Consider the following 24,141-nt stretch of genomic DNA (forward strand, 5'->3'; position numbering starts at 1 on the left):
GGATAAAGCAAGAATTTGTCAAAAAGTTAATTCCTTTATTGGACTGCGATTTTTTAATGCAGCTCTAAGGACTGATTTTCTTGACGGGGAAAAAACAGAACTTTATCTGAATTGAACTGATTTCACCAATTTTAGAGTGAACAACGACACTGATTTATTTGTGTTATTTTATGGTTTCTTTTGTTTTAACTTGAATTCATTTATTGTGATTTGTGTTTGATTTAAAATAATTGTAAAGTGGGTGCACCCTGGGGTTGTGTATAAATAGTTATGTTACTGATGTAAGTATTGTTTACTAAGACAAATACGAAAAGGAAAAATTCATACAATCTAAAGTAAAACTATTTTTGTATTTAAAAAATTCAGTTTGTCTTCGGTTATTGCTCAGTTTCACCCCCACCTCCTTGTACTTACCTTGTAAACTTCTGGTTTTATTGTCTGGTCCAATAATAAATAAATATAGTACACTTGTTACACTTGGATGGGAGACCGCCTGGGAATACCAGGTGCTGTAAGCTTTTCGAAGTCCTTCATTTGGCAGCTGATACACTTCCCCGTGTCACAGCTTCGCTGCCATTATTTTTTCTCGCCTTCAAGGGCATTGTTTCTGTCGGTGCTGTGTCGATGCCAGCTGAGCTGCGCTCGGTCCCTGGTGCTGCGCCTGTTTTAAATAGCCAACTCTTGACAGACTCTCTTGCTTACGGCCATACCACCCTGGCAATGCCCGATCTCATCTGAACTCGGAAGTAAAGCAGGGTGGGGCCTGGTTAGTACTTGGATGGGAGACCGCCTGGCAATACCAGGTGCTGTAAGCTTTTCGAAGTCCTTCATTTGTGTTACTACGTCTTTGATGTTAGTCTAGGGTAAAAGTAATAACATTTAAAAGGTGTGGTACTGTTACAAGATGATGGGTGAAAGTAAAAGACATAAACAACAAAACTGCCAACAAAAGTGATTTAATGTACAAAAAAGTGAAATTAAAATAATGCCCAAATATGTATACAATAAGAAAAAATATTTACAATAATAAAGTAATAAATTAAACAAAGTATCAAACAAAATTAGGTCAACTTAAGAGTAAGGGGACGCTAGTGAAGCCAAATCAAAGAAATTAATATAACAAAACAATTCTAACTCATAAGCAAACCCCTTACCTCGCTAGAAACATAAAAAGAATTCTATTCTGAACTAAAACAAAACAAATACAATTGGCATTCACTTCCTTACCTGGGGCCTGTTTCAGTAAGGAGTTTCAAACAACTCTGAGTTTAAACTTGAACTCTGAGTTGATTTACAGAGAGATTAAAAACTTTTTGGTTTCAGAATAGCTGATCTGAGTTAGATCAATCAACATTGAGTAGACCAACTTAGAGTTGAGCGCGCACACTGTGACTAAAAAAGACATTATCAATGGAGCGCAGATATTACGAGTGACAATGACAACATCTTAAAAAAAGAGATCACCATTTCTTTCTCCAGCTGAACTTGATCAGCTCATGCAAAGTTATAGCAAATATGTGCGTATATATTTAAAAAGAAGTGATCAAGTGATAGAGGTTGATAACATTTAGAAGGTATGCAGTAATAAAAATACTTTTTAGAAAGAATAGTAATCCCATTAATCTAGTAACAGTACATGTCAAAGGTTAAGCTAATTATTTATGAAAAAAGAACAAGCCATTCTCGTACGTGACTTTGTTCTGTGTGTGACAAAAATGTAGGCAATATCTATGTTTCCATCCAAATATATTACATAAATTTGTGCAAAACTGGAATAACGCCTAAAAGATGCGAATAAAGCAGCGTTTTCATCCAACAAGTCAAGAGAACACAATCATCACCTTCTGATTAACTTGCGCCAAATATCTACAGTAAAAACAGAATTTACTGCGGTAGAAGAAGCTGCGGCAATAATTTTTTATTTAATAAATGTACTTGCGCCTCAGAAGACAATGCTGACACACAATGAACACGTGGGGGCTTTGAAAGCCATGAGACGCGGATACCTTGACACGCTCCAGACGCTCTGAGGTAATTAATAACATACAATAATACTGAAACAGTTAAGGCATTTTAGAATTACCAAAACAACATTTAAGATGTTCTACAGTGTGCTCAGTCTGCTGGTTTGTCCATGTGCGGTGACGTAAGGCTAACGCCTGTTTCACACCGCAAGTGTCAGCGGCGCGTATGTCGAGCAGTAGCAGCACGCAGGCGTTTGCCTTTCACACTAGCTGCGTCTGCAGCGCGCAGCTCTTCGGCAGCTGCTGCAGAGATCAACCTATCTCTGTCTATTCTAGTTACCCATGTCCCTCTATATACAAATACACTTTTTAAACTTTTCATCTGCACCAAGGCCCCTCCTATGCTGTTTCTTTAACCGGCAAATGTTTATTTTTTACAAATTCTATAGATCAAATAGTACTGTATGCTTCTCAAGCTAACTTAAATGAGAGATGTCTACAGTCTGAAGACAATCGCCTGTGATATCATGTCATTTGTTTTTTATTATCAGGTTGCTGTAGACCTAGTTATAATCATATTTATACAATATAGTTATAATGATATTTATACATGATCAAACTAGTGTTACTTTCTCTGCTTCAGTGATGTCCAGCAGCAGAACAACAGCTCGTTAATGTATGCTCGTGCAGATGATGAGACGGACAAAAGTAACCAATGCATGCCATTCTTTTACTTATTTTCATGTTGTCAGATTCACAGTGCAAACAGCTCCTGGTAGGAATAATTCGAGTGAACAAAAAACAAAGCCGATTAAAACTTTCTTCCTCTGCTCAGCTGCACAGAAAACAGCGAGCTCACATAATCCAGCATGTGTGTCGAACTACACTACCCACAATACACTTCGCTATGGACTACAAATCCCGTAAATATTCTGTTTCCCCTCTCCTACAACACTAGTGTGCAACTTAAGCAAAATTGATTCTAAATTTGTTTTACATTTGGTTTTGTAGTTCGGGCCTAAATAAATGTTTGTTGCCGTTTTTAATCGTTTAAGTTCATTTGATTGACTATATATAAACCATTTGACATTATTAACGCATCTATTGGGTAAAATTGATTTTTACTGTCATTCAATGTGTTTTGGTCATTATCAATGCACTGTCACTTTAATTGAGTGTGAGCAGCGTGTCAAAAATAGACCCAGCGCCAAAACTATCGCTGCACTGCTGCTTCGGTGACGCTCACGCCTCGCTCTGACGCACTGCTGCTGTGTGCGGTATGAAAGCTCTAATCTGTTAACATGGACGCCGAAAACACACGCGCTTACGCTCTGCTCATGCGCCGCTGACGCTTGCGGTGTGAAACAGGCGTAAGGCGAGAAATACCGCTTCATCTTTAAAAAAGGGGAGGAGACTGACAGAAACTCAGAGTTTAGAGAATAAAACCTGCTCCGGACCAGGTTAGATTCACAGAGTAAGTGACCACAGTAACTGACTCTGAGTTAAAGTTACCTTTCTTTCAGAAACAGGCTTGACTTACCCTGCTTTCTCGAGTTTAACAAACCTGCCATTTTGAAACGGAAAACCCAGAGTTTCTCTTATTTCAGGGTTAAAATATTCTGAGTTTTCACTTAACTTCCTTTCTGAAACAGGCCCTTTGTGACAATGAACAAACCAGTTTATGAAACCCATAGGAAAGCAGATTAAGTCAATAGGTCAAATTTCTTTAAAATAAGAAACCTTTTGGATCAGATAGTTGTAAGTTACTAAACACTGTTGACCTACCATTGTGGAAAATGTTTGATGATGATGATAGCTAATAACAATAAACCATTTCTGCCGTTTGTGAAGCAATTAGTAAAGTCTGAAAAGCTCACGTACGTTGAAAATGTATCAGCAGTTTGTGCGGGAGCGAGCTGCGGTCCAGACTCGGCCCGGATAACACTCGCCGATGCCGAGTCAGAGACGAGCTCAGGTTGATTACTACCTGCTATCTGGGTAATGGTATAGGGCGTGGGCCTGCCCTCCATGGCAACTGCTCATTGGAAGATAGTGCCATTGGAATGGACCAAACCAAATCACTTAAAAACCTACTGCAACAGTAAAACTTAGCTTTTTGCGTTAGCTCGCTCATTCTCACTGCTGCTGTCTAACACCGCACCGCCATCCAATCGGGTCACAAAGAACCTTCCTTGCAACCTCCTAAAGTTTTGGAACCAATAAAACCGAAAAAAAAAACTTCTGCAAATCGACTTTCAGCAGAGTCTGTCGTCCGGTAACCCAGAACAACTTCCACTCACAAGTGAGTGAATCCCAAAGACATCACTGAAGCGTAGTCACCAACCAATCAGGACGCAGTGTTTCGTCGAGGCCAGTCAGCGAAGGAAACTCAAACATTGTCTCTTGCTGATCTGGTGCAAATTGATCTTAAGCAGTTAACAATAAGCCAAATCTCTGCTTTTGTGGTTTCTCAGGTTTGATTCTAAGATCTATTAATAAAAGATGAAATTAATTTGGGTCTGTTGTCAACTCATTTTGCACAAGCACCAGAATTAGGAACCAGTGCTCTGAGGTACTCAAAATAACAAACTATCATAATCAAAATGAATTGCCTTCCTAAAGTTACTTCTCTACTTCAGTATATCCCTGTAAATATTTCTTTTCTATATTTAAAACAGTTTGATAATTTAGTCAATTAATTTCTCTGGAACAATAAGCACCCTTGGTTGTATAGGAGTACACAATGACAGTCAGTTGATAAAAAAAGTGTTGGGGCTTCCTGAGCATTTATTTCATTATTACGCCTTCAGTCATCTCGCACACTGGTCCATCCATCCTGAGAAAGCTTGTTTGAGTCGCAACATGAAAGAGAGAGGAGATAACAAAATAGCCTGAATGCAAATTTTTATTATAAAATGTAACTCATAGACTAATCAAAGCAATCAACAAATGTCTAGGGATAATAATGAAAATAAAAAACTTAGGATATAATCACAACAACTCTTTACCTACATGATATAAGAAATGTAAAACAAAACCATAAGGTTAAAGAGTCAATGAGATGGCAGGTCTTGCCATGAGCACTCCTGAGTAGCCACAGCATCCTAGGTTAGCTAGCTCAACAACTTTTATATATCCATTGATGAGTAATGCAGGCATCCAATCAGGAGTCTTGGGATCATCAAAGTGTATTAATATTGTAAAACTTAATACCTGTCACTCTGCCTAAATCGGAAAATATTCATCTAGCTTGTATTCTACTCAAAAAAGTAAATGTAGTAAACTAGAAAGAATCTTGAACCTAAAAGTAAAGATACTAATAAAATATGCAACACAGGACAATTGAATGGGCTTTTTAAACTTGAGGCCCTGATATACTGCAAACTGTCCTGGAGCTCCCTCTTCTTTGATGTGGGGTGTCTTCCTAGTGATGTTTCTCATTTAGTGTGTCAGACAGAGAACATCATCCAAAACAACATGAATACACTGTAGAGTAGAGTACAGATGTATCCGCACCTGTACAATCACTTGCAAAGAGATTTTAAGCCGCAGAGGTGCTGCCATCAACAGTAAACGCCAAGAGCGCAACACATTTACAACCCCACCTACTGCAGTGTAGGAGTGTTGGAAAACAGTATAGCGTCACTCAGCCTTTTCAAACATTATTCAGACATGAAACATCCTGAGCATGCTCTGTGCATCCATGTGAATGGTTTCTCTCCAGTGTGGGTCTTCATGCGTTTATTAAGGTCTGATGAGTAACTGAAACTTCCCACACCGAAGCTGTGGTCACACTAGAGTTTGAGCATGCAAAATTCTGTTGTATGGCGCTGCAAAAAGGGGCGGAATTAAACAAAATGATTAGACATTTTTAAAAAGTAAGCGATTGATCCATATTTTACATTTCTGTCCAGAGAGGTCATGTTTTGATCTTTGATTGGTCTCGCACAGTCAAGTGATGCGATTTCGCAGATCAGAGTTTACAAAGCTTGAACTTTGCCATGCAGTGATCTGCAAAACTTGTGTTTCCGGTCTGACGCATTTGCATGCGTATGAATGGAAGTCTATGGGGAGAAAAGTCCAGTGTGACCACGGCTTAAGTGCATGTGAATGGTTTCTCTCCAGTGTGGATCCTCATGTGTATATTAAGGGATGATGGTTTGCTGAAACTCCACACTGAGTGCAAGTGAATGGTTTCTCTAGTGTGGATCCTCGTGTGTTTATTAAGGTGTGATAATTGGCTGAAACTCTTCCCACACTGAGTGCATGTGAATGGTTTCTCTCCAGTGTGGATCCTCATGTGTTTAAAAAGGTTTGATGATAGGCTAAAACTCTTACCACACTGAGTGCAGGTGAGTGGTTTCTCTCCAGTGTGGATCCTCATGTGTTTAAAAAGGTTTGATGATAGGCTAAAACTCTTACCACACTGAGTGCAGGTGAGTGGTTTCTCTCCAGTGTGGATCCTCATGTGTTGATTAAGGGATGATGATCGGCCGAAACTCTTCCCACATTGAGTGCAAGTGAATGGTTTCTCTCCAGTGTGGACCCTCATGTGTTGATTAAGGGATGATGATCGGCCGAAACTCTTCCCACATTGAGTGCAAGTGAATGGTTTCTCTCCAGTGTGGACCCTCATGTGTTGATTAAGAGATGATGACTGGCTGAAACTCTTCCTACACTGAGTGCATGTGAATGGTTTCTCTCCAGTGTGGGTCCTCATGTGGTGATTAAGGTGCGATGAGCAGCTGAAACTCTTTCCACACTGAATGCATGTAAATGGTTTCTCTCCAGTGTGGATCCTCATGTGTAGATTAAGGGATGATGGTTGTTTAAAACTCTTCCCACATTGGGTGCATGTAAATGGTTTCTTTTCAGTGTGGATCATCATGTGAATTTTAAGATAGTCTTTTCTTCCAAAACTCTTTCCACACTGAGTGCAGACGAAAGGATTATTGTCTCTCCTTTTTAAAATACCATCAGTATGTAAATGAGTTTTTTTCTCAATTTTGACATGATGTTCCTCCTCTTTATTCCCCTCATTCTCTTCAATCAGGTCTGAAATAAATAAAACATGTTTTCATTAAGTCTTAAAAACTCTCATCAAAAGCTGAAAAGTGAAAAGACACTGGAAACATTGGCTACACACACTGTAATTTTGATGCACATTAAATGTAAAATAAATGAGATCATATTGTGTTTGGTCCATTAACGTGTAAACATTTAAGCAGATTCAATTCAATTCATCTTTATTTATCTAGTGCTTTTACAATGTAAATTGTGTCAAAGTTGCCTAACATAAAAGTTTTAGTAAATTGAAACTGTCAGTCTTTTTGGTCATTTTGGTCATATGGATAAGACACATATATGAAAGCTGTAAGTGGCCTATTTTTATTTGTATACATTCATAATTACAACAAAATGTTTTTCTAAAATTTGTAAAGCAGACAGGGAATACTTGTTTATTCTGTGCCTGACCGGTAAACGCATCAGAAAAAAGTTCTGGGGTAACAGCTGAACAAACAGCTGAATATTTGCCTCACAGACATGAGACATACCTGTACAGCATCTGCATAAAGGCTGAAATGTGCACCTTTCCCCTTGTGTGCTGTTGGGTCATTTTCATCCATTTTGGGGTGATTTTGAGGCTTAATTTGGCCAAAACTTTCTCTGTGTTTCAGCAAACGGACTGCTATTTGGGGACATCTTATTTTGACATAATCTGGGAAAATGCTTAAAAAAGCACTCTGGGCAAATTTACTCCCTTTTCGTTAAATTTATGGCTGTTTTTCCTCCATCGGCCTCTATTATAACTTTTTTTTTTTATGATTGCGAATGCAGCGGAACGGTAAGTTAGGAGAAAATGAATACTAAACTGAAGCTGACTACGCCATCCTGATCACAGGGAATTTACCACAGGTTCTTGGTGTAAGGAAAAAGCATGAGACGAAATAAATAATTAACTTTATTTTCCTTAATTATCCAAAATAAAAATCTCTTTTAAAAGCTTAATCGCCAATAGTAGCAGCACAGTCACGTCAAGAAACAACAATGACAATGGGAGGAGTTAGAGGCTCACAGGTGGCATATAAACTAGTTACGTAGCACAAAACTCCGCAAAAATACAAATGGTTTACCGAAAGTGCACCACACACAAGCACACGTGAGCACACAACACACACTGCACTCTGTGTTGTATCCCACCACCGCCCACGAGGGACAACTAGTGGGCCTGCCTGGAAGCCTCAACTCCCACAATGCAAAAAAAGTACAATTAACAATTGTGCAACATGGAAGGGCATTTTCAAAAAACCATAATATGGGCTCTTTAAAAAGCAAAAAGATTCCAATGGCTGCGCCTGTTGGTACATGAAGCATATGGTAAATACTGACGAACTTTACACTCAAATGTTTGCGTATCATCAGCATGCTGTAATCCATTTCTTAAGCAGCAAAAGTCATTTGTAGACTAGTTTGTTGGCCAGTTGTTGCAGTGCAATGCTAAACGTTATTTTTCCACTATAATTTGTTTGTTTTGTTTCACGTCGCCCCACAGCAACATCGTATAGTTTAGAAAACTGTACAATGTTGTATAATAATTAATTACTTTAATTAATTTTTTAATTTCATTCAGCATATTTAAAATTAGAGTCATCCACGTTTTCTGACATACTTTAAATCAGGGTTTCTACAGGTGTCACCAAGTTAAATTGAAGAATTTTATAGACATTTTTAAGACCATTATGAATTAAATTTTAGACTAAGGATTTTTTTCAAACGGCCCAGATGAAAAAATATTTTTATATATAATATTTAATAAATTTAATAAATTAATATTAATAATAATGATATTAAAATATTTTAGATATTTCTGATCAAAAGATCTTAAATATTGTGTAAAAACAAAAGAGCTCTACTTGGATCCACACACTTTTTTACCCAAAATAAAATTTCTATAAAATAAAAAACAAATGAACAAACGTTTTAAAAACTATAATAAACTAAATCTATACACAACAATATGTCCAGGTCGATATCCTCAGTAGTCCTTACCATTATGATAAATGGAGTTAAAATGTGATTTTTTAAATTAAAAAGTTGAAAGTTTTATTGAGATGGATTGTTGGTGATTGTGTGGCTTTTGGCCAGATTGGGTAGCAGACCATTGAGATAAAGTTGGTTTTATATTCACACATTTGTTCATTTAGAAGTCTCTATATTGTTTACCATCTTACTTTGAATATTCGATTGGAATTAGCATGCAAGTATGACTTCTAAACAACATTAACACTGTTTATTTGACTGTGAACAATGTTGTACTTTGATAGTCATTGAGTGCTAATATGATTTCGCTATTTAGAGTTTGCAAATAATACCTTAATGAAATTATATTATTAAGGGGAAAGTCTGAATGTGTGAAAATAAAACCAACTTTACCTCTATTAGCAGAACATGAACAAAGGAAAATGAAGACTAGTTAAAAAAGATTTAAGACCTATAACACAATATTTCAGTAAATGTAAGACTTTTTAAGGCCTAAAATGACTGAGTTGGTCTTTGAGAATGAAAACCAACCTGTTTGTTCCTGCAGATCTTCCTGTTTGACTGTGAATGTTTCTTCAATCTTCACATCTTCACTCTCCTCTTTAATAAACATCATCTTTATAACAGTGTGGAGATCAGTCGCTTCAGCAGTTTTTCTGTTTTTGGACACTTTATTCTGTTTAAAATGAACAAAACAATGAACAGAAACAAAATAGCTTCTCTTCAACACTTGCTTCAACAGTTTCTTTGTATGATAGAGGTAAAGTTGGTTTTATATTCACACATTTGTTCATTTAGAAGTCTCTATATTGTTTACCATGTTAATTTGAATATTCGATCTGAATTAGCATGCAAGTGTGGCTTGAAAACAACATTAACACTGTTTATTGGATTGTGAACAATGTTATACTTTGATAGTCATTGAGTGCTAATATGATTTCGCTATTTAGAGTTTGAAAATAATACTTTAAAGAAATTATATTATTAAGGTGAAAGTCTGAATGTGTGAATATGAAACCAACTTTACCTCTATGAAACAATTGCAACAAATAATCTGATAAAAACTAGTACTCAATTTATCATATATAGTGATGTATACTTAGCATAGAATGACATTTTGCTATTTAATAAATTAAACCTTCATTAAAACACTTAATACACACATTTATGTTGTTCAAACAATAACCCTCGATTACTGTTATTAAAATAGTACTTCGTTGAACGAAGGATTAAAATAATAGTGAACAGCAGATACATAATATCGGAAGAAAAACCTAAACTTGAATCAATCGGTTTATATCTGTGTAAAAGTTCTAAAACAAACCTTCCTCCAGTTGAATCACAGCGCGGAAGCGGCGCAGCCTTATGACGTCACACACCACGCCAAAATAAAAGTCTTTTTTTTGTTCAGCTTTTTTGCCACTCACTGTTGCAGTCAGGACATAACAAATTTCTCCCTCGTTTTCCATCTCACACAACATATGTGCTATCTCTCTCACATACACAGACATTCAGTATTTGAAGTTTATCAAAACTTTTCATCCAAACATTTTAACACAATTTAGAAAAACTTGTTTAATCCACTAAGTCTAAGTTATTTTATTTTATTTTTTTATTTGAAATAATTTAACATCACAAAACAGGGAACAATCAACATCACAAGGCATATTTACTATTAAAATAAATAAAATAAATAAAAATTGTTACGACTGCAACAAGGAGCAAGGAGCTGTACAAAAGACCTGCATCAAAGGACAAACAAAACATTCTAACAATAAATATTATGAAAATAAAGTACAGAGAGCTTCAGTTATTTTACTTTGATTTCTGAAGCATTTGAAGCTTTGAGCCACTTTCTCTACCTCAGAAAGAAAAGATCTAAAAGAGGGTCTGCACTTCTTCCACTGACAGCAATGAACATGACATTTACCCATTAGTAAAATAAAATTCACAACATCAGAGAAAGAACAATGTAAATCAGCTTTGCTTAAAATGACATCACAAAACAGAATTGACATCAGGCCCTGCACCCTCCGAGACTAAAAGCAGGGAATTACGGAAATTCATTTACGTAATTTTTTGTTTTTTTCTTGTTAGACAGGGTCTGTCAAGCTCAACCCAACCACACCCGTCATGCAAAATAGATAGGGTAAACTTATTTATTTATTTATTTTACATTTTTAAAGAGGAGTAAATTTAGATTGAATTAATGTAAGCTAGGTGAGGAACATGACCACAGGTGATTTGCGGCCATTTTTGGATGCTACCACCTTGTCACATTTTTTATTGTGATGGAGTGGTAAGGGATGCGATGGCATGGTTCTGCATCCTATTTGAATGTTAAGATGTATAAAAATCAAAGAGGGGTGACTCAGTGGCGCAGTAGGTAGTGCTGTCGCCTCACAACAAGAAGGTCGCTGGTTTGAGCCATGGCTGGGTCAGTTGGCATTTCTGTGTGGAGTTTGCATGTTCTCCCTGAGTTAGTGTGGCTTTCCTCTGCTTGCTCCGGTTTCCCCCACAGTCCAAAGACATGCGGTACAGGTGAATTGGGTAAGCTAAATTGTCTGTAGTGTATGAATGTGAGTGGGTGTGTATGGATGTTTACCAGGGATGGGTTGCGGCTGGCAGGGCATCTGCTGTGTAAAACATGTGCTGGAAAAGTTGGCGGTTTGTTCCGCTGTGGAAACCCCAAATTAATAAAGGGACTAGGCTGAAAAGAAGATGAATATATGAAATCAAAGATTCTAATATAGGGCTAATCAATTCATTTAGTCATTTTCTTTTAATTTAACTCTGTTTGGTTTCCCAAACACTTCATTACTTTCTCTTTCACACACTCAGTTTTAGTCATTCACTGATTATCCTCCACTCAAACATTCATTATCAGTTTTTAATAAAAAAAAAATCACATTTTATAACAATTGCAGACAGATCTGTTTCCATCAAGAGTAGTACACAGTTCAGATTAAACATTATTGGACATACAGTGCTCAGTGTAACAGGGTTAAAATAATGTTTAATTGTCTTTCACCAAAATGGGTTATTTTGTTTATTTTGTGGTTGTTGAGAGACCTCTTGTGGCAACAGTGTTTGATTGTTTCTTTTACCTTTCACCTGCAAAGCCCCACCTACAGCTGAAAATGGTTGCTGAATACAGAAAGGCGGTAGGTAAAATGTGCTCCACCTAAATGTGACAAATTTTGTATTTTAACACATATTAATAACACATGCAAGCCCAATATGAACATTAAGTGATGTTTTAGATCAAATCTGTCGAATGATTGCCGTGTGTGACAAACTTTGTGTGGTTTAATTTGCTCATGCTATGTGTAGCTGGAATGATGACATTAATATGTGCAGGGGTGATTTCTTACTATTTGTTTGGTTTTTTAGATGCATATTTAAATGCATACTGTTGCCAGTGGATGTATATTTCTGTTACAGGTATGTTGAGCTTTTGTAAATAAATAATGTTTTGTTAAAATGACTTTATGTGGCAACACAGCAGAAAATGGTTGCTGAATACAGAAAGGTGATGCATGTTTAAATGCATACTGTTGCCAGAGGATGTATATTTCTGTTACAGAATAAACAACGCAGAACGCAGTTCTCTGTGTCCGCCTGAGTGATTTGTGTCATCAGGAAGAAAAGCGTTACATCAGCACTCATTCTTTTTTGGCTTAGTCCCTTTATTAATCTGGGGTTACCACAACAGAACGAACCACCAACTTATCCAGCATATGTTTTACACAGCGGATGCCCTTCCATCATGGGAAACACATATACTCATTCACACATATACACTAAAGACAATTTTGCTTACCCAATTCACCTATAGCACATGTGTTTGAACTTGTAGGGGAAACCGGAGAAAACCCACAGCAACACGGGGAGAACATGCAAACTCCACACAGAAATGCCAACTGATCAAGCCGAGGTGGTCCATCTTACCTCTGGTCTAATTTTATTTTTTCACTCATTTTCTTAGTCCCTTTATTAATCCGGGGTCGCCACAGCGGAATGAACCGCCAACTTATCCAGCAAGTTTTTACACAGCGGATGCCCTTCCAGCCGCAACCCATCTCTGGGAAACATCCATACACATTCACACACACATTATGGATAATTTAGCCCACCCAATTCACCTGTACGGCATGTCTTTGGACTGTGGGGTAAACCGGAGCACCCAGAGGAAACCCACGCGAAGGCAGGGAGAACATGCAAACTCCACAAAGAAACGCCAACTGAGCCGAGGTTCGAACCAGCAACCTTCTTGCTGTAATGCGACAGCACTACCTACTGCGCCACTGCCTCGGTCTAATTTTACATACCCCAAAATAAAAGTGATATATTTTTAACTTCAATAATGAACCTGTTAAAAGGTTTAAACTGGTTAAATTACTTTTAAAACATATTGTCCTTACCACCCTGTCACAGTGAACAACCCCATTACAGCAGATGCCACACTGTCATTTCATAAAAGGTTTATGGAAAGGAAATGAAATGTTACATAAATTAATGTTGAATGGTGTTCTTGCTTTGTGGATTTAATGAATAAAAATGTAAGTTGATTTGTATTGTTTTAAGTGAATTAGTTTTTTTCAGTCAAAACAATGAGGCAATGGAGATGTCAAATTTATTTTTAAAGTTAAAAATTTAATAATAAAAAAAGTAATCAAACTACAGACTTTCTATTGATAGCTGCATAAAAGAGGACATTTTATTATTTGGAAAACATTTAAAATTAAAAAGCAATTCATTTTTTTACTACTGTAATATCATACATATTGTGCGTAACGATGTGGTACAAGAGAGGCTCTCTTGCCTAAAGAAACGCAACAATTAATAAGGATTTTGAGCCTGAGGTGGGAAAATAGCTGTTTTGGAGGGTTAAGATATCTTGCAAGTTGTAGTTTTTTTTAATTATTTGTACTTAATGAGAATTTAGAAAATTGCAATGTGGAAATGGCACCCTTTCATATGAATTGTCGTCTCTTATTATCTGTATTCTACGTTTCTTGCCATTCTTTAGCAATATCTTCAGTAATAATATTTAACTTTACCTTTACTTTAAGAAGCATTAAGGGTAGTACACATAAAAATTACAATTCTGTCATTTACTTATCCTCTACTTGATCCAAACCTGTTTGAGTTTCTTCTGCTGAATGCAAATGAAGATATACTGAAGAATACAGCGACAAAAAACAGCAACTATGGTTCAACGGCACAAAGTGTTCTTGGGGCTCCATTACAATTGAACCACTTGTTTTTGGTTCCTTTTCTGGACTTTAACCATCTTGGGACTCTCAGATTTCATCTAAAAAGTCTTCATTTGTGTTCTGAAGATGAGCAAAGTTCTCAGGGGATTAAAACAGGTGGTGGACAATGCCTGAGTGCCTAGACTGCACTAAAACCCTAAATATAGCCTATGAAGTTGTAGAAATAGGAAAGTAGATGTCATAATTACAGGGATGAGATTTGGATATTAATAGTTATGTGTTTTAGACCTGCAAGTCATCATAAAGTGGATTACAAAAAGTTTTTCAAAATTGTCGTAAAAAAGTTTAGATTAAAGGTTTTGATCAACTTCAAATACTGTTTATCTGTGCCTCTCTCGTTGTGTGTGTGTGTGATAGAGAGAGAGAGAGCAGATATAGTGGAAAGTGGAAAACGAGGGAGAAATGTATCAATAAGTCATGACTGCAACAGTAAGTGGCAAAAAAGCTAAACAAAAAAGACTTTTATTTTGGCGTGGTGTGTGACGTCATAAGGCTGCACCGCTCCTACGCTGGAAATCGACTGGAGAGAGGTTTGTGTTTAAAACTTTTACCGAAATATAAACTGATTGATTAAAGTTTCAGGATTTTCATCCAATGCTAAATTATGAACCTGCTGTTGACAATACCATTTAACCCTTTATACAACGTAGTACTATTTTACTCACAGTAATGAAGGTCTATTGTTTAAAAAAAGCTAACAGAAATGTGTGTAATACATATTTTAATGACCTTTTCCTTTACCTGATTTCTTTTTGTTAATTACTCTCATATAAAGAAACTGTTGAAGCAACTGTTGAAAAGAAATTATTTTGTTTTGTTTTAAACAGAACATTTTTATTGTTTTGTTCATTTTAAACAGAATAAAGTGTCCAAACACAGAGTAAAACTCCTGCTGAAGCGACTGATCTCCACACTGTTATAAAGATGGCGTTTATTAAAGAGGAGAGTGAAGATGTGAAGATTAAAGAAACATTCACAGTCAAACAGGAAAATCTGCAGGAACTAACAGGTTGGTTTTCATTCTCAAAGACCTACTCAGTCATTTGATCCTCATTCAGATATATTTTAATAATAAAAATACTAAATTAATCCATCTTGCAGTTCTAAATGTGTGCTGCCTAGTTCTCCTTAATTCACATAAGCACTCATTGAAAGACAGGAATGAGTGTCTTTCGTTACTTCTTCTCATGTCTTTTGTCATTCATTTGATGTATTATTAGTCTCCCATTTTCTTTACCTTCTTAAGGTTATTGCTTTTCTTGTTCTCCTACTGTTTGTAAAGTGTCCTTAAGCACCGGCACTATATAAAATAAATAAAAACAATAAATAAATAATAAAGTTTAACTGAGCTGAGGATATTTGACTTACAGTATTCCCATTGAACAGGGGTGTCCAAAATTCGGCCCGTGGGCCATCTGCGGCCAGCAATCAGTTTTGTGGCGGCCCGCGAGGCTTTTTATAAATATTAATAGAATCTGGCCCGCTATACAAAAATAGACGTAACTCAATAAATAACCACCGGGTGTCGCTATTACATGCCTTCAATTAGGCATTACTTCTTGTTATGAAGTAAAACTAACCGACCAAACTGAAGGAAACATAATTGATAATCACATTTTGGCGAGCCATGGCGCACCAAGTACAAGGAAAATCAACAGTCAGTGCAGGAAGTTTCAGTCACGTTGGGGCAAAGAATTTTTCTTCTCAGAGGTCAGCGGGAAATGTATCTGTTTAATTTGCCAGGAATCAGTTGCAGTAATGAAGGAATATAATATTAAAAGACATTATGAAACAAAGCATCAGGCCTTCAGCTCTTACACTGGTGCCGAATGAGATCAGAAAGTAAAACAATTAGCAGCGCCCTATCAGCTCAACAACAGCAGTTTTTTTGTGCTATTAAAGTGCAAGAAAATTCTACATTGCACTGCAAAAAAAAATTTTTTTTAATTAGATTTTTTGTCTTGTTTCAAGTCCAAATATCTAAAAAATCTTAAATAAAGGAGAATTTTCTAATTTGTTTTGAGAAATAATATGCCAATATTAAGTGAGTTTTTCCTTAAAACAAGCTAAAATAATCTGCCAATGGGGTAAGCAAAATAATCCTGTTTTTTCTTTTGACATGAGATTATTTTGCTTATCCCATTGGCAGATTAATTTGCTTGTTTTAAGGAAAAAATTGCATATTAGGGAAAATATTAGCATTTTATTTCTCAAAACAAGACAACTTTTTTTCTTTTTTTCTTTTTTAGATTTTTTAGATATTTGGACTCAAAACAAGACAACAAAAAATCTAAGTAAGAAAAGCATTTTTTGCAGTTTGGCGAGTTATGAGGTAGCTCAGCTGATCGCACAGCACAGGAAACCCTTCACTGAAGGAGAATTTATAAAGGATCAGTGTTGCAACTGTAATTTGCCCAGAGAAGATTCAAGTTTTTTAAAAACTTAAGTCTTTCTAGAAACACAGTTGGACGACCAAAATAAAATAATTTCTTAATAAAATACACGCACACATCCATCCATCCATCCATATATATATATAAAAATGCGTGTCTGTGTGATGTATGTAAAATTTGGCCCGGGACAACATTTTTTTTTTTGCATCTGGCCCTCGGCCCAAAAAGTTTGGACACCCCTGCCATAGCAGATATCTGCTATTACAGTGAGGGTGTTGGCTTAGTACTTTCCATTTGCATATGTCACGTTGATCACAATTCCCCTTTTTTCGATCAACTTTATGGGTTTAAAGTTGTTTCTAGAAGTTGTTGCTAGTTCTCACAGATAGTATTTGAGTTAGAAGTATATCATTATTATAATAATTACCAGGACTATTTTAAACAGGGTTTCCGCTGGGTCTTAAAATGTCGTAAATTCCAAAATATATATTTCAGGCTTTAAAAGTCCTAAATTTACTGAAATATTGAGTTGTAGGTCTTAAATCTTTTTAAACAAGTTTGTTCATGTTTTGCTACCCAATCTGGCCAAAACCCATACAATCACCAACAATCCATCTCAATAAAACTTTCCACTTTATATTCAAAAAGGTCATTTTAACTCCATTTATCAAAATGGTTTAATTATTTACTAATGCACTATGCACTAATTTGAAATCTGCTGAATGAAATGGACACTAAAGTAATTAATTATTATAAAACATTGTACAGTATTCTAAACTATATGATGTTGCTGTGGGACGATATGAGGGGAAAAAAATTATAGTGGAACAATAACATTTAGCATTGCACTGACTTCAAGTGGCCAACAAACTAGTCTGAAAATGACTTTTGCTGATTAAGAAATGGATTACAGCATGCTGATGATATGCAAAAACACCTCTCCTGACAGCTTAGCAGGACGCTGCAAAATAAACCCTGACACTGACCAAGGAGAGTTTACTCGCACGTGACTTGTTTTAGCTCTTTTGGTCCGTTTAGAAACTTTGCAGTGTGAAAGCGAACCGCTCCAAGAGCAAAGAGCAACAATGTAACAATTGTAATCTCTGTTTCGGGACAACTGAATCGATTCACAGGTGTGAAAGCACCCTAACTCTGGATAAACAGAATCCTGACCACCGTAAAACAGGAAGAAAAAGAAATTGTCTTTCTCGCCTCATTATGGATTTAGTTTCATCGGCTAGACACCGGCCTCACAGCTCCGTGAATGTCAGTACTGTCACTTATTGTTCTGCGATCAGTAAATGTAGCTTGTGTGAACGCTACTTGACTAAAATAATAGCTTTGCTACACAAAAGCTATTTAATTTAAAAAGTAGTGACGCTACCACCACACTACTGAGAAATGTAGATAAGCTAGTAGTGTCACTACTTGTAGCGACGCTACTGCCCAACACTGTGTGGTGGCAATATTTCTAATGTAGAAATGTCTTCATTACTGATAGCCAAAGCTGTTTCAGTAACCAAAGAGGTCTCCAGTGTACAGAACTGCACAATAGACACACATTCTAAATGATGTAAATTCTAGTACATCATTTTTTAACTGTACCTTTAGAACCTTATAATAGCACTAAAAGCAGCATCGAAGCAGTCTCCTTTTAGTCATTCCACCTCTTCACGGAGATTGTCAGACTGATCTGGTGTATTAAAAAACTATTTTGGGTTCTGGAACTGAAAAATAATGGTGTTCATGGTGCTGGACATCCACTGGCACTAGATCCTCATCAATTTAAGAGTAAATCTCCCTTCTTTGCCATCCTCGGATGCGTTTAGGTTTCGCCGCAAAATTAAATTTTTGCTGTAGAACGCGCAATGCGGACATAAAGAACCTGACTGATATTCTACCGGAACCATGTCAGCAGAGTTCATGCATATCCATAAACTATAACTTCTATGTTAAGCGACTTTGAAACAATTTACATTGTAAAAGCACTAAATAAATAAAGATTAATTAAATTGAATCTGCTTAAATGTGTACACGTTAATGGACCAAACACAATATGATTTGATTTATTTTACATTTACTGTGCATCAAAATTACAGTGTGTGTAGCCAATGTTTCCAGTGTCTTTTCACTTTTCAGCTTTTAATGAGAGTTTTTAAGACTTGATAACAACTAGTGTTTTTTTTTTCAGACCTAATTGAAGAGAATGAGGAGAGTAAAGAGGAGGAACATCATGTCAAAATTGAGGAAAAAACTAATTTACAGACTGATGGTATTTTGAAAAGGAGAGACAAGAACCGTTTTACCTGCACTCAGTGTGGAAAGAGTTTTGGAAGAAAACACAATCTTAAGATTCACATGAGGATCCACACTGGAGAGAAACCATTCACATGCAATCAGTGTGGGAAGAGTTTCAACCAATCATCAAACCTTTATAATCACATGATGATCCACACTGGAGAGAAACCATTCAAATGCACTCAATGTGGGAAAAGTTTTAACCGCTCAGCAGACCTTCATCAACATATGAGGATTCACACTGGAGAGAAACCATTCACATGCACTCAGTGTGGGAAGAGTTTTTACTGCTCATCACACCTTCATCAACACATGAGGATCCACACTGGAGAGAAACCATTCACGTGCTCTGAGTGTGGGAAGAGTTTCAGGCAATCATCAAACTTTAAGCAACACATGAGGATCCACACTGAAGAGAAACCATTCACATGCACTCAGTGTGGGAAGAGTTTAAGCCAATAATCAAACCTTAATCGACACATGAGGATCCACACTGGAGAGAAACCATTCACATGCACTCAGTGTGGGAAGAGTTTCAGCCAATCATCACACCTTAATCAACACATGATGATCCTCACTGGAGAGAAACCATTCATGTCTAATCATCTTGTTTAATCCCGCCCCTTTTCGCAGTGACATACAACAGAATTTTGCATACTCAATAGTGATGGGAAGTTCGGATCATTTTACTGACTCGGATCTTTGAGTCTCGTTCATCGAGATGAACAAATCTTTTTTCGAGCCATTTTGTTCATTCGGTTCAATTTGCCCAAATTTTATTAAAATGTTACGAATTGCTTCCAAACACATCTACAACTAGCCCAGACGGTTCATCACACGACAAATAAGTCATAAATAAATTATAAGAAGAAGAAAATAATAATTAAATGTTTACCTGCTCTTTTGTCTATGGGTATTGTTGTCTCCTTGCTCAGCTCAACTCTTCATGTCTTCAAATGTCAGTGGTGCGTTCAGGTTACACTGACAGTCACATATAATCTTAACCAATGTACCCAGTCTGAGCCGATAGGAGCCATGATAATTAGTTCACCTTTCGAGTCTTCTGGTTGTTGAGTCGTTCGTTCATCACGCGACAGAATAACTCAAACCGGAGGACTCGAGAGTTGAATAGATCAATTCTTTTTTTTTATTGGCTCTAAACGCATATGATTGGCCCGTGATGAACGAATGATTCAAACCCGAGGACTCGATAGGTGAACAGATCAATTCTTTTTCTGGCTCTAAATGCATATGTTTGGCTGTAGTCTTTCATGTGGTGAACGAACGACTCGATAGAGGACTCGAAAAATGAACTGATCTTGTCTCGCACTACACATCGTGCACATGAGCGAATTAATGAATCTTTTAGTTAATCCGAGTCATTCATTCATTTTGTCACATAACATGAAAGAAAGCATAAGAGATGAGTTATTTAATAAATCAAATAGTCTTTGTGAATAGTTTTGTAACATATGATGCTGCCAGCATTAGACACTTAAACACTGTTTAATTGTTGTTTATTGTTTTATTATTATTATTATTAATATTTTACCAGAAAACCTTTTATAACAAATCAGATTACTTTATAAATCACGACAATAAAATAAGCAAAAGAAAAACAAAATAGTGCACATCAAGCTAGGCCTTTAAATAAATAAAAACAAGTAAGCTTTAAATTAAATAACACGTTTGTGCCATAAAAGCTTTATATCAAATATGGCAACTCTTCCCAGTAGATGTCTTTATGAAACAGCAATTCAAGTGAAAGATATTATAAATAAAAACAAAAGCCACAGCGCCTAATGAGCTTAACAACTTGACTTGAGAATAGAACGGTGCATTTAAAAAAAAATTTAATTAAATAAGCTTTAAAACAACATTGTGTGGCTTTACTTGTTGAACTTGGCTTAAGGTTTGTTAGCATTTAAAAACACAAGCTCTGAACCTTTGATAGGCTGAGTCTGTTTCTTCTTGTGTCATTAGTTGTTGGTTGCAGGATAAAAGATGCTAAATGAGTAAATGCAAATGAAATCTTTCTTTATACAAATATTAGACCAATACATAAAGTCTGCATAGAAAAACATTATTAAACAAAAAATGGAGTATAAATGAACAAACTACAAATCACTTGTAATTGTAGAATTTAATTAATTTATCACCTAGCTTAGTTTGTTTTCTGATAGCAAGCCAGCAAATAGACAAATCAATATATATATATATATATATATATATATATATATATATATATATATATACACATATATATATATATATATATATATATATATATATATATATATATATATATATATATATATATATATATACTAGATATAAACCACATATCCAGTAGAAAAAAGTAACAATAACTTAGTGACAAAAGGAAAGAACTTTTTAAAATTCTTACAAAATGCTTTTTAGGTACACATTGTTTGATGATTTTATGAAAAGTTTAAAATATGATCATATGATGCAACAAAAATTCAGTTTTACATAAATATTATTGACTGAGGTTCTCATTGCCGTGTACAGTGGAACTACAGTTTAAGATCAGATATGCACATAATAATGTAAGGATGGCTATATCTCTCCATAATATTCAAATCTGCAAACTATTATGGAACTCCACACGAGACAAGAGCATGAGAATGATCAGGCACTAAAACAATACACTTTCCAATGTGAGAAGAAGATCAGCTAGAAAACCAGTTGTTCAGGTTGTCTCGATCATGCATCCTGAGCCCCCATCTTTGCCCTGGACTTTACCTTCTCCACCAGAGCAGCTCACTCACATTCCACACAGAATGTTTAAATTTTTAATTTGGTGCATCTTGGGGCTTTTTATTCATGTTTGGTGTGATTTTAAATGTCTCTGTGTGATTGTTAAAGTGGTCTTAATTTTACTGTAATATTTTACAATCTCCTTTATATCAGTTAATTTGGGTTTTGACTTTGATAAGATCTTTGCCAGATGCTTCACTCCAGGGAAAATGGTCTTCGCATCAACTCATGACCAGGCAAGAGTCTTAGTGAAGCTTTTATTGTCTTAAATTTATGATGATTTGAATATTTAGGCAAACGGTGCAGAAGTGTCCATGGGATCCTGTAAACAGGATACCCCATTGCAGGTTGTGAGTCTCTGAGTTCTGCATCAGGACTTATATGCTGCAATGTATTTCTACATGTTCAGGTATCCTCTTTAACTCTTAAATGTATCTTTGAGTAATTGATGTTGTACAATCTTGATTGGCTTATTTTGTTTAATTATGTGAACTGCAATGGAAAATCTTTTCCTGACAAATAAATGTAAAATTCTTGTTTAACTCTAATATCTTCCGAAATCATTTAAATGTAGTAGATTGTTTATGCTGATGTTTTCGCAGCCTACAACCAGGATTAGTCATCTATTTAGGCACAATAGATGGAGCATGGGCACAGCATTAGAGACCTGTTGATTTCTGACAATCACTGATGATATAATCCAGGGGTATGATATAATCTAGGGGCTAAATCAAACTTTCTTTAAGTATGTGCAAGCATGGGGCGGCCTATTATTACTTAAAGGAAATTAGCATATCTGCTAAGAATCGGAACTGGCCAGCATACTGACTCTAAGCGACTTTGAGTAAACGATGAAACATTAATGGAATATAAGGATTTATTAAGTTAATAAATCTAAATTAGACCTAATCACGACCTATAAGGTAATCAGCTTGAATTAGATGAATCTAAATCTAAAACTATTATAAATTGGAGTCAGATTAAAATTCAGAGCTAGAAACAAATTAAAATAAATTATAACGAACAAAAATATTTCTTTTCACATGTGCTAAAAGGTTTAAATGCATTTGACCTTCACCCTTGCTGTTAGTTCCGTCATGGGACTAATAGATGGACCCTCACATGTGTGTGTATTTATATTGTTTATAACCATAATAGTTCTACAGTTTCTTCTATTTCACTTGTTGATTTCTATTTTATTTAAATAGTGTATTTATTTTGTTAAAGAGCCCATATTATGGATTGTTGAAAATGCCCTTCCATGTAGTGTTTAACACAGCTCAAAGTGAAGTGAAATATCCAGCTAATGTTTAAATCTGTAAGTGTACAGTGTTTAAAACTGTTGATTCATCTATAAAAGAGTCGACTCATAGTGCTTCAAATGAGTCGTCTTGATAACGGGTCATTAAGTGTTTTGTGATGACGTATCTACGAAACACAAGTAGTTGTGTGCGCAAACCCGGGAGATTTGAAACCTGCGGCCTCGCCCACTAGCACAAAAAAACAGCCACACACACACACACACGCACGCCGGTCGAATGTGACGTCATACTGTGCAGATGGATATTATTGAGTCTCTACCCAAAGATTAAACCTTAGCATTAGCCCAGCCTTGAGCAGTTTAAGTGCTTCTGGAAACTTAATGCTTTAGACTGGGTGTATATTACATGCTTAATGATCAATTTTTAGACTGTGTGTGTGTGTGTGTGTGTGTGTGTGTGTGTGTGTGTGTGTAGGCCTATTATTATTTAAAATAAAATTTAAAATAAAAATGATTATATTATTTAAAAAATATTATTCTTTATAATTATATCCAGTTCCCCTAAAACTTTGCTTAAATACCATATACATTTATTAAATAAATAAAACCAAAAAGTAAATAACTGTTTGGTCTGACAAGTTTTCAGGACATATGAAATTTCAGCACAACACTAACTAACTAGTCTCACTCACACACACACACACACACACACACACACACACACACACACACACACACACACACACACACACACTTGTACACACTCTCACTAACACACTCACTCTTGTACATGCTCTCTCACACACACCTACATTCTATCTCAATTCAATTCAGAAATACTTTTTTAGCATGACTGTAAATGATACAATGTTGCCAACACAAACACATAGACATCTCACAGACACATGTACATGCTCTCACTCACAAAGATAAGCCCTCCCTCTCACACACACACTTCTACATGCTTTCTCATAAACATGTACTGGCTCTCTCTCTTACACACACTACTACATGCTGTATTTCACTCACACACACACACACACACAAACAAATGTGCATTTGATACTTATTTATATAATTTTATGTGCTCATTAGGCTAACGATAGGTGGTTGCATTGTAATTA

At 36.0% G+C, this 24,141-nt stretch overlaps 2 protein-coding genes and 1 non-coding gene across 4 annotated transcripts; 2 read left to right on the top strand and 1 right to left on the bottom strand.

Moving 5' to 3' along the window:
- The first annotated feature begins 696 nt into the window (after positions 1 to 696).
- LOC137494027 (5S ribosomal RNA) lies at positions 697 to 815 on the top strand. Its single transcript, XR_015489500.1, has one exon. It is a non-coding gene; the product is annotated as a 5S ribosomal RNA (ribosomal RNA).
- A 4,036-nt stretch (positions 816 to 4,851) lies between these two features.
- On the bottom strand, positions 4,852 to 10,385 carry LOC137490873 (uncharacterized). The gene is made up of 3 exons (XM_087249198.1): positions 10,330 to 10,385; positions 9,537 to 9,681; positions 4,852 to 7,019 (listed from the first exon to the last, which is right to left on the bottom strand). The coding sequence occupies exons 2-3, from the start codon at positions 9,619 to 9,621 to the stop codon at positions 6,061 to 6,063; spliced, it is 1,044 nt and encodes a 347-aa protein (XP_087105324.1). The 5' UTR covers positions 9,622 to 9,681; positions 10,330 to 10,385; the 3' UTR covers positions 4,852 to 6,060.
- Positions 10,386 to 12,137: 1,752 nt separating this feature from the next.
- On the top strand, positions 12,138 to 22,298 carry LOC137490892 (uncharacterized). 2 transcript variants are annotated; one of them, XM_088650771.1, is made up of 6 exons: positions 12,138 to 13,535; positions 13,601 to 14,380; positions 14,642 to 14,814; positions 15,144 to 15,293; positions 18,869 to 21,205; positions 21,304 to 22,298. In XM_088650771.1, exons 4-5 carry the CDS (start codon positions 15,209 to 15,211, stop codon positions 19,435 to 19,437), a joined length of 654 nt encoding a protein of 217 aa, XP_088506897.1. In that variant the 5' UTR covers positions 12,138 to 13,535; positions 13,601 to 14,380; positions 14,642 to 14,814; positions 15,144 to 15,208; the 3' UTR covers positions 19,438 to 21,205; positions 21,304 to 22,298. The 2 variants fall into 2 exon arrangements, with proteins under 2 accessions (XP_088506897.1, XP_087105665.1); XM_087249539.1 differs by lacking the exon at positions 21,304 to 22,298 and having other exon boundaries at positions 12,138 to 12,169; positions 12,399 to 14,221; positions 18,869 to 19,412; positions 19,498 to 19,780.
- The last annotated feature ends 1,843 nt before the right edge of the window (positions 22,299 to 24,141 follow it).

The sequence above is a fragment of the Danio rerio genome, chromosome 4, assembly GCF_052040795.2.
Source record: "Danio rerio strain M-AB ecotype USA chromosome 4, GRCz13ab, whole genome shotgun sequence".
Lineage (NCBI taxonomy): Eukaryota > Metazoa > Chordata > Actinopteri > Cypriniformes > Danionidae > Danio > Danio rerio.